Source organism: Taudactylus pleione, unplaced genomic scaffold, assembly GCF_031769625.1.
Source record: "Taudactylus pleione unplaced genomic scaffold, aTauple2 ptg001697l, whole genome shotgun sequence".
NCBI lineage: Eukaryota > Metazoa > Chordata > Amphibia > Anura > Myobatrachidae > Taudactylus > Taudactylus pleione.
The window spans coordinates 942,607-953,609 of record NW_028286094.1 but is presented as its reverse complement, the minus strand read 5'-3'; the positions used below and the strand labels follow the sequence as shown (position 1 = coordinate 953,609).

Genomic DNA, 11,003 nt, shown 5'->3' with positions numbered 1-11,003 from the left:
GGGTGTATGGTGGGAAATGCACCTCTGAACTAAATAACCATAATGCAACATACAGTATCAACCATGGGTATATATTATCATTTAATCATCGGTGGCTATATTACATATTAGCCAGTGCCAGCATTGGTCACATTATAAATATTTCCCTGTGTGTTATTGCTTTTAATAAATACATAGGAGATACCAGGCAAAGTCTGTGACACATTTTGAGCATTTGTTCACTTACAGAGTACTAACTAAGAAAGCAATTTGTACAAAAACATGGCCGGCAAGTTAACAACGTAGCTTTCTAGTTTTGTGAACGCCGCCAGTGACTGGACAGTATAAAGAAAGTGCACAACTATTCTTTAGTCTGGGAAACAGAGCAGACGCCTGTGTGCCTTGGTCAACCGTTGAATCCTTTGCTTCTGGAAATTCCTGGTGCCCGAGAGATCTTTATTCTCCTTCAGGAGATCGACGTACTGGTCTCTCTCCTGCAGAATCTGCAGCATCTCTCTCTGCAGCCTTTTCCCATGTTCTTGCAAAATATAAAACTGGATGATCATGGGGACCTGATTGCAGAGGCGGTCCGCTGCTCCCTGTAAGGCAAATACAACACTTGTGATGGATGACAGCCAACTACAATTCACAATGGGCTATGCAGACCTGTGCCTATGGCAGGGATGGGGAACCTCCTCCCCGGGGGCTGTATAAGGCCCCCAGAGTCATTTGGTCTGGCCCTCGGAGCTTTTTTCTGTTAGCCTCATCTGACTAGCAGGGAGCCTAGAATGGAACCCTGCAGCCAGAATCTATGCAGCAGTGCTGCCTGGAGCGTCCTTAGGAGTCTTCAGATGGTCACACCGCTGCCCTTACAGCTCCCAGGAGTATCCACAGGATGCTCCAGGCATTGCTATAATCACCGGCGATTGTGGCCCCGCCCCCATGTAACGTCACATGGAGGGGGTGTGGCCTGCACCGGGCCCGCAAAATTTTTTATATAGATATCAAAATGGCCCTCAGCAGAAAAAAGGTTCAGCACCCCTGGCCTACGGGCTGCTGGGGAAAAAGAGAGAATGTATTTTGCTGACTCTTCAAACTTCTTACTTCACCTTTCCAAATAACTAACTACTCCTTTATATTTATGTTTGTGATGTATGTTCCAGTGAGCGGCTCTGTAGAGGGTCTTGGTGTCCAGGCATGTTAGTGGCCATAAGTAGGCAGAGCTATTTATTAAATCAACATACATTGGCTACAGTGTATTGGCCCCTGCTCATGGTGCCTATTATATCATGAGGTCATCAGTGAGGCTTTGTATTCTCCCTTGATTGTCCTCTTGGACCAGCGATGTAGACAAAAATTACTCCACATTATGTCACCCAGAGGGACGTGCACATGCAGCAGAAAATGTTTTACGAAGGGCCACACAGCTCCTGTTGGCTGCCATCTTTGTCTGTCTCTGTCATGTCTAATGCTCTGTATGTGATGGGAGAGGTTATTACCTCCTTGCAGTGGCGGGCTGGGCCGGGGGGCAGGGTGCCATGTGCCCCCCGGGCCGCAGCGTCATACGGGCATCGGGCAGTCTGTGTCACTGTGACACACTGTCACTGTCACACAGACTGCACCGCGCGTGTAGCGCTGACCGGACGGAGTTCGGTCAGCGCTACACAAGTGACAAACACACAGCCGCCGGCTCCGGCAGCTGTGTGTTTGTTTTGATCAGCAGCCAATGAGAGTCTGTCAGACTCTCATTAGCTGCTGCTGCACCCACTGCAGGAGCCGCTCCATCTTCCGGCTCCTGCAGTGGGCAATGGAAGAGGCGTCATGACGTCATATGACATCTCTCCCATAATGCAGAGCGGCCCGGCCCGGGAAGGACAGATGGAGTAGCGGATAGCGACGGCGGGAGCGGGGATTCAGGTAAGTGTTTTTTGTTTTTTTTACTACGTGTGTCTACTGGGGGGGAGGCTGGCATTACAAGGGGGAGACCACTACTGGGGGCACCACAAGGGGGGAACCAATACTGGAGGCACTGCAAGGGGGGGACTACTACTAATGGGGGCAATACAAGGGGGGGACTACTACTACTGGGGGCACTACAAGGGGGGGGGACTACTGGTGGCACTACAAAGGGGAAACCACTACTGGACTGGGGGCACTACAAGAGGGAGGGTCTACTACTGGGGGCACTACAAGAGGGAGACCTCTACTGGGGGTACTACAAGGGGGAGATCACTACTGGGGGCACTACAGGGGGGAGGGCACTACAAGGGGGGACCACTACTGGGGATTATGGGGGCACTTCAAGGGGGGGACTACAACTGGGGGCACTTCAAGGGGGGGACTACAACTGGGGGCACTACAAGGGGGGGACTACTATTAGAAGGGGGGACTACTACTACTAGGGGCACTACAAGGGGAGGGGACAACTACTAGGTGCACTGCATAGGGAGGATCACTACTGGGGGCCTGCATAAGGGGGTCCTCTCCTGGGGCACAGGGGGGCACTGCATATGGGCACCACGACGGGGCTGTTCCTAATCTTTATTTTTACTTTACATTAATCCCATCTGGACCCGCCTCCTCCCTGGAACACTTGAGGGGTGGGGGGGGCGCCGTAGCACGCACTTTCTTCGGGCACCCTGGCTACACGCTACCCCTCTGCCAGGGCCGCCTGCATGCATTTGCCCCCCAGGCTAAAAGTTGCCAGCCAGCCCCTGTCTCCTTGCCTATAATACTCTGCTTTGTGCCCACGTGCATGTTACTATGTTTGCTGGCTTCACGTATGACATATCTGCATGACTCCGTCAGGTTCTACAGCAGTGATATCAAGCTCGGGCCATCCAGTTGCAGTGGAACTACACATCCCAGCACGCCATGCCAAAGTTTTAGCATGCCCTAAGAGCAAAACTGTGGCAGTGCATGCTGGGACATGTAGTTCCACTGCAGCTGGATGGCCCGAGTTTGAGACCACTGTTCTACAGAATCTGTGGTGCCGTACAATTAAATGATAATGATACTATCAAGAAATAATGAGGCTGAAATGAGCAGTGTTTTATAAGGAAAACAAGGAAGAGGTGAGATTAATGAATGTTCTGCTGAATAAGTGGCTGCAGGGTGGACTTTGAAGTCACATTTTCAACACAGTACAGATTTTGTGGGACAGTGAATCCACTGTCCCACAAAATTGCTTTTTCCTCTGCCAGTTCCCAAAAACCAGGATGTAGGAGCGCTCTAATGTACTGTACGGGCTACTCTAGCTGGACAATAGAAAAATTCTGTAGGGCAATGCTTGTTGTCCCAAAAATCTGAAAAATATTCTCAATATTGTAGGCCTCTGTGATAGAGCAATATGTCATTTTAGTTTAAGCTGACCACATATGCTGTGAGCTGGGACTAGTTGGCCAACTGGAAAGGCTCAACCAATGGTGGTGGTGATGAGCCTCACGGGAAACCACAAGTGTGATTACCACACAAGCACATGTTGATCTCCGTCACGGACTGACTACATTTTTAGAGTTATCCAAATTAATGCCACATGTACAGCTATTTCAGACCATTTTGGTCTAAATTAGCCAAACAAATGGATGAATTCACCTGATTCATGTTCGTCAATGGTAGTTGTTGAATTTGAAATAAACGCTTTATAAACTGGCAACATCCCAACTTATCCCCCATGAACTGTTCCGAAACTTACTTTAAAATAAGCTTCTAGATGATGCGTCATCTCTTTGATAGAGCACTGATCAGCATAGGCTTTATAGGGTGTGTTGCTGGGCATTTTAGCTTGGACAGCAACTAAATCAATCCTGTAAGATTTGTCTTGAGCGTAGACCATCTTCTCCATGAAAAACTGGATTGTGATCTGATTGTCCGCAGAGGTTTCTTGTATTTGTCTCATTTTTTCAATTTTATCCTGGGAGAAAGAAAAATACACGTTTCTTCAGACTCATGGGGTCTGGTACGGAGCTTCCCTCATTGTGTGCATGAAAATAAAGGTGTATTGTTGTCTGTCGCTAAAAATTACATCCATACGCTAATAATAAAACTTTATAACCAGAACCCAGATGATCACCTATCACAGGTGCCTTAACCTCAAAGCCTGATATGCTTACCGATACGTGGGTTCCGCCAGGATTTATTACAGATATATGTTATATACAGTAGGTAAGGTTAAACATTACACTAAACTGGGCCTATTAAATTATACCTCAATGTACTAGGCAACTGGACACTAAGGGGCATATTTACCAAAGTGCAAGGTTTTTTTATACTAAGCAGAGTTGTTGGCAATAGCAACCAATCAGATTCTACTTATCATTTATCTAGGACCTTCTAGAAGATAATAGATGGAATCTGATTGGTTGCTATGGGCAACATCTCCACTTCTAAAATCCCGCACTTTAGTAAATATACAAGAGTAATGTAAACTCAGATAAAAAAAATGCACACATGTAATACAGCATACAATGTAATACAAATATTGAATAACAATCACGGCAGAAATATACTATTTAGGCAACCCATGCAAGGAATATAGGCCCATCCATTGTATGATGGAACACCAAACAGGAGCCTACGGCAAGCAATTCAGGAGCAGCAGTGGAAATAATAAATGATTTCCAGGTTCACCACAACAATGTAAATAATACATGGTTCTTATCTAAAACTGAAGAATAATCAATGTCGAACAATCCAAAATCAAGGAATATAGACAGGCAGATTTAAAAAAAAAAAAAACAATCCAAGGGTCAGGGCAGGCAGTGAACAAATTCATCACAAAATAAGCAATATATTGAACTTAAATTCAGGAGCGCAGGTAGTCAATGCTGCAACAGGAACTATCACCAGCAGAAAGCCTAAGCCCTTCCGGCCCTTCTAAACACAGGACATAAATAAAACACACCCAATCATTCGACCCTGTAGCTGAAAATAATTTTGTAAGAAGATGGGCGCATGTCGCCCCCGTTTTCTTGAGAGTGCCGAGGTCAGGATCTGCGTCGGAATATGCAGATTTCCAGGCCTCAGTTAAACAGATAAGACGGCCATTCTGAGTTGCTTTGGCTTTCTCAGATGGCCGATGGATGCGATGGTGATTCAATGCTTTAATCTTGGGATGTAGCAATCGGTTTACCAATGTTGTCAGGAGGTGTCTTTTCTCCTCAGATGCTGCATCTGCAAAACACTGCTGCTTCCCAAGTGCGTCCATCTCTGAATCATGCCAGATCAAATTTTTGTGTATTTCACTAAATACATGGACCCGCCATCTTCCGACTGAGTTACTTCAACCACTCCGCCCTCTTCTGGACTCACCACCCCACCCATCACATCACCACTATCTTCCATCCCTGCCCCCTCCAGTCCTTGCCTCTCTTCACTGCCCCCTCACTCCCATCCCTGCCCCTTCCAGTCCTTGCCTCCCTCCCCCTCCTTTCACTGCCCCCTCACTCCGATCCCTGCCCCCTCCAGTCCTTGCCTCTCTTCACTGCCCTCTCACTCCCATCCCTTCCCTCTCTAGTCCTTGCCTCCCTCCCCCTCCCTTCACTGCCCCCTCACTCCCATCCCTGCCCCTCCAGTCCTTGCCTCCTTTCCCCTCCCTTCACTGCCCCCTCACTCCCATCCCTACCCCCTCCAGTCCTTGCCTCCCTCCCCCTCCCTTCACTGCCCACTCACTCCCATCCCTGCCCCCTCCAGTCCTTCCCTCCCTCCACCTCCCTTCACTGCCCCCTCACTCCTATCCCTGCCCCCTCCAGTCCTTGCCTCCCATCCCCTCCCTTCACTGCCCCCTCACTCCCATCCCTGCCCCCTCCAGTCCTTGCCTCCCATCCCCTCCCTTCACTGCCCCCTCACTCCCATCCCTGCCCCCTCCAGTCCTTGCCTCCCTCCCCCTCCATTCACTGCCCCCTCACTCCCATCCCTGCCCCCTCCAGTCCTTGCCTCCCTTCACTGCCCCCTCACCCCCATCCCTGCCCCCTCCAGTCCTTGCCTCCCTCCCCCTCCCTTCACTGCCCCCTCACTCCCATCCCTGCCCCCTCCAGTCCTTGCCTCCCTCCCCCTCCATTCACTGCGCCCTCACACCCATCCCTGCCCCCTCCAGTCCTTGCCTCCCTTCCCCTCCCTTCACTGCCCCCTCACTCCCATCCCTACCCCCTCCAGTCCTTGCCTCCCTCCCCCTCCCTTCACTGCCCTCTCACTCCCATCCCTGCCCCCTCCAGTCCTTGCCTCCCTCCCCCTCTCTTCACTGCCCCCTCACTCCCATCCCTGCCACCTCCAGTCCTTGCCTCCCTCCCCCTCCCTTCACTGCCCTTTCACTCCCATCCCTGCACCCTCCAGTCCTTGCCTCCCTCCCCCTCCCTTCACTGCCCCCTCACTCCTATCCCTGCCCCCTCCAGTCCTTGCCTCCCTTCACTGCCCCCTCACTCCCATCCCTGCCCCCTCCAGTCCTTGCCTCCCTCACCCTCCATTCACTGCCCCCTCACTCCCATCCCTGCCCCCTCCAGTCCTTGACTCCCTCCCCCTCCCTTCACTGCCCCCTCACTCCCATCCCTGCCCCCTCCAGTCCTTGCCTCCCTCCCCCTCCCTTCACTGCCCCCTCACATACATGGACCCACCATCTTCCGACTGAGTTACTTCAACCACTCCGCCCTCTTCCAGACTCACCACCCCACCCATCACATCACCGCTATCTTCCATCCCTGCCCCCTCCAGTCCTTGCCTCTCTTCACTGCCCTCTCTCTCACTCCCATCCCTGCCCCCTCCAGTCCTTGCCTCCATCCCCCTCCATTCACAACCCCCTCACTCCCATCCCTGCCCCTCCAGTCCTTGCCTCTCTTCACTGCCCTTTCACTCCCATCCCTTCCCTCTCTAGTCCTTGCCTCCCTCCCCCTCCCTTCACTGCCCTCTCACTCCCATCACTTCTTTCCCCCCTCCCTTCACTGCCCCCTCACTCCCATCCCTTCCCTCTCCAGTCCTTGCCTCCCTCCCCCTCCCTTCACTGCCCCCTCACTCCCATCCCTGCCCCCTCCAGTCCTTGCCTCCCTTCCCCTCCCTTCACTGCCCTCTCACTCCCATCCCTGCCCCCTCCAGTCCTTGCCTCCCTCCCCCTCTCTTCACCACCCCCTCACTCCCATCCCTGCCCCCTCCAGTCCTTGCCTCCCTCCCCCTCCCTTCACTGCCCTCTCACTACCATCACTACCCCCTCCAGTCCTTGCCTCCCTCCCCCTCCCTTCACTGCCCCCTCACTCCCATCCCTGCCCCCTCCAGTCCTTGCCTCCCTCCCCCTCCCTTCACTGCCCTCTCACTAACATCCCTACCCCCTCCAGTCCTTGCCTCCCTCCCCCTCCCTTCACTGCCCCCTCACTCCCATCCCTGCCCCCTCCAGTCCTTGCCTCCCTCCCCCTCCCTTCACTGCCCCCTCACTCCCATCCCTGCCCCCTCCAGTCCTTGCCTCCCTCCCCCTCCCTTCACTGCCCTCTCACTCCCATCCCTGCCCCCTCCAGTCCTTGTCTCCCTCCCCCTCTCTTCACTGCCCCCTCACTCCCATCCCTGCCCCCTCCAGTCCTTGCCTCCCTCCCCCTTCCCCTCCCTTCACTGCTCCCTCACTCCCATCCCTGCCCCCTCCAGTCCTTGCCTCCCTCCCCCTCCCTTCACTGCCCTCTCACTCCCATCCCTGCCCGCTCCAGTCCTTGCCTCCCTCCCCCTCCCTTCACTGCCCCCTCACTCCTATCCCTGCCCCCTCCAGTCCTTGCCTCCCATCCCCTCCCTTCACTGCCCCCTCACTTCCATCCCTGCCCCTCCAGTCCTTGCCTCCCTCCCCCTCCATTCACTGCCCCCTCACTCCCATCCCTGCCCCCTCCAATCCTTCCCTCCCTCCCCCTCCATTCACTGCCCCCTCACTCCCATCCCTCCCCCCTCCAGTCCTTGCCTCCCATCCCCTCCCTTCACTGCCCCTCACTCCCATCCCTGCCCCCTCCAGTCCTTGCCTCCCTCCCCCTCCATTCACTGCCCCCTCACTCCCATCCCTGCCCCCTCCAGTCCTTGCCTCCCTCCCCCTCCCATCCCTGCCCCCTCCAGTCCTTTCCTCCCTACCCCTCCCTACACTGCCCCCTAACTCGCATCCCTGCCCCATCTAGTCCTTGCCTCCCTCCCCCTCCCTTCACTGCCCCCTCACTCCCATCCCTGCCCTCTCCAGTCCTTGCCTCCCTCCCCCTCCATTCACTGCCCCCTCACTCCCATCCCTCCCCCCTCCAGTCCTTGCCTCCCATCCCCTCCCTTCACTGCCCCCTCACTCCCATCCCTGCCCCCTCCAGTCCTTGCCTCCCTCCCCCTCCATTCACTGCCCCCTCACTCCCATCCCTGCCCCCTCCAGTCCTTGCCTCCCTCCCCCTCCCATCCCTGCCCCCTCCAGTCCTTTCCTCCCTACCCCTCCCTACACTGCCCCCTAACTCGCATCCCTGCCCCATCTAGTCCTTGCCTCCCTCCCCCTCCCTTCACTGCCCCCTCACTCCCATCCCTGCCCTCTCCAGTCCTTGCCTCCCTCCCCCTCCCTTCACTGCCCCCTCACTCCCATCCCTGCCCCCTCCAGTCCTTGCCTCCCTCCCCCTCCCTTCACTGCCCCCTCACTCCCATCCCTGCCCCCTCCAGTCCTTGCCTCCCTCCCCCTCCCTTCACTGCTCTCTCACTCCCATCCCTGCCCCCTCCAGTCCTTGCCTCCCTCCCCCTCCCTTCACTGCCCTCTCACTCCCATCCCTGCTCCCTCCAGTCCTTGCCTCCCTCCCCCTCCCTTCTCTGTCCCTCACTCCCATCCCTCCCCCCTCCAGTCCTTGCCTCCCTCCCTCTCCCTCAGTGCTCTCTCACTCCCATCCCTGCCCCCTCCAGTCCTTGCCTCCCTCCCCCTCCCTTCATTGCCCCCTCACTCCCATCCCTGCCCCCTCCAGTCCTTGCCTCCCTCCCCCTCCCTTCACTGCCCCCTCACTCCCATCCCTGCCCCTCCAGTCCTTGCCTCCCTCCCCCTCCCTTCACTGCCCCCTCACTCCCAACCCTGCCCCCTCCAGTCCTTGCCTTCCTTCCCCTCCCTTCACTCCCATCCCTGCCCCCTCCAGTCCTTGCCTCCTTCCCCCTCCCTTCACTGCCCCTCTCACTCCTATCACTGCCCCCTCCCATCCCGTTTTACCTTTCCCCTATTGCCGGTCCTCTAATGTGCACAGCACACACAGTGTTAGCTGTTGTGCGCGCCGTGCATGTTAGCCGCGATTAGGTCATCATGCAAAACCTGATGACCCAAGTGTCATTAGGCTATGATTTTATTCAGCCCGGTGAGCCCCCTGTGATATACTGTATATGTACAGTATTTCTCATCATCATATGCATGTAATATACCAGTGGGTATGGTAACACTAGAATCAATGACGCTATAAAACACTGATGAAAAACTAATTTCCAAACAAATCTATACAAAAACGCTTTAATTTAGATATCTTTATGTGTCTTTATGGGAGCACTCATAGAACAAAATGGTATCAGAATAACAGTACTCACCTTTGTAACTTTACAAAACTTCCGAAAGTTCTTAAAATGTGATCCTGCGATGTCGCTGAAAGTGTCTCGTACAATATCTATGAACAAAAACAGAAACCCCTAAAACAAATAGAAATACACTATTCTTACCAGGGTACAATAAGATCAACCATATTTGGTACCATTTTGCACATAACTCTGCCCCACTGCAGGGCCATCTTAACGTATAGGTACATTGGGCAGCTGCCCAGGGCCCCATGATTTTAGGGGCCCTCGAGCAGACGGCATCTACAAGAAGTATACACCAGCTCACTTTAGTAAATCTACCCCTAAGGGTTATATTTGCTTTTGTGGAGGTTTTCTGGCATGCCTTTTTTTTCCTTTTTTTAAAATAATAAAAACAAATTTCTTTTTTATACTTAACATGTTACACTATAGCAGGGAGACACTTATAGGCAGGGCCGGCTCCAGGGGTCGGAGCACCCTGTGCCGGCCCCCTCCAGAGCGCCCTATCTTCGCGCAAAAATGGGGGCGTGGCCTAAGTACCATAGGCCACGCCCCCTATGTGCCGTTATTAGTAGGCGTGTCCGCCCCCAAATAACGTCAGGCTGGGGGGAGCCTCACTAGCTGGGCTTCCCCCAGCCCTCTCTCGTCACTGAATGGATGCCGCGCGCATGCACGCAACATCCATTCAGAGTCTCCGGGGTCCGGCACCGCCGCACAGCTGCGGCGGTGGGGGTCCCCAACCTCCCGATTTAACCACCCGTGGGATGTTGGGGAGGGGTGTGCCCTCTATGGGTGGCGCCCCTGTGCGACCGCTCAGGTCGAACACCCCTAGAGCCGGCCCTGCTTATAGTGTGGGGTCCCCCAGATATAATGTTAAACAGCTCTAGACTGGTTAGCCCGGGGTTGGAATCTCTGGGGAAGAGGGGAACCTACCAAAAAAAATTGACCCCAATATTATTATTATTATATAGCGCAGCATAGTCTGTTGTACTTTACAAATGGAAATAACATGAATAGAACCAAACTGGGTAGTAACAGACAGACATAAAGGTAAGAGGGCCCTGCTCGCATGCTTACAATCTATAAGGAAATAGGCATTGATACACAAGGGTAGGTGCTATATATTGCAAATTGGTCCAGCCCGATTGCAGAGGTTATTGGTGAGCTGTATGGTCCAGTCACACAGGAAAGTGACCTAGGGTCAGGAGGATGTGAGACTGAAGAAAGAGAATATATGTGAGATTATGTGCAGACTGTAAGAAGGGATGTAACTAGATAGGTAAGCTATGAAGGTTATGTGGCAATAGCAAAAGACCACCAGGGGTACCCCAAGCCATATATATATATACCCTGCTATAGTCTCACCAGCCTAGAACTGGTTTGAGAAGAATAACTCGAACCCCATGAAACCCCCTCCTATTTTGCAATCACAGCCTAGGCTATCACTTTGGAAAGGACCCCATCCTGTTTTTTTAATTTCTAACATTGCTTTTTTAATTTTTGAA

The 11,003-nt window shown here is 53.4% G+C and overlaps 1 protein-coding gene across 1 annotated transcript in view; it reads right to left on the bottom strand.

Annotated features, from left to right (window-relative positions):
- Nucleotides 1–347: 347 nt before the first annotated feature.
- The window catches only part of LOC148439563 (interferon-induced GTP-binding protein Mx1-like), a 609,237-nt gene continuing 598,581 nt past the window's right edge, over nt 348–11,003 (bottom strand). Inside the window, 3 exon segments of the mRNA XM_088464587.1 lie at nt 348–578; nt 3,674–3,892; nt 9,514–9,590. Of these exon segments, the coding sequence (XP_088320713.1) occupies nt 348–578; nt 3,674–3,892; nt 9,514–9,590 (527 nt within the window).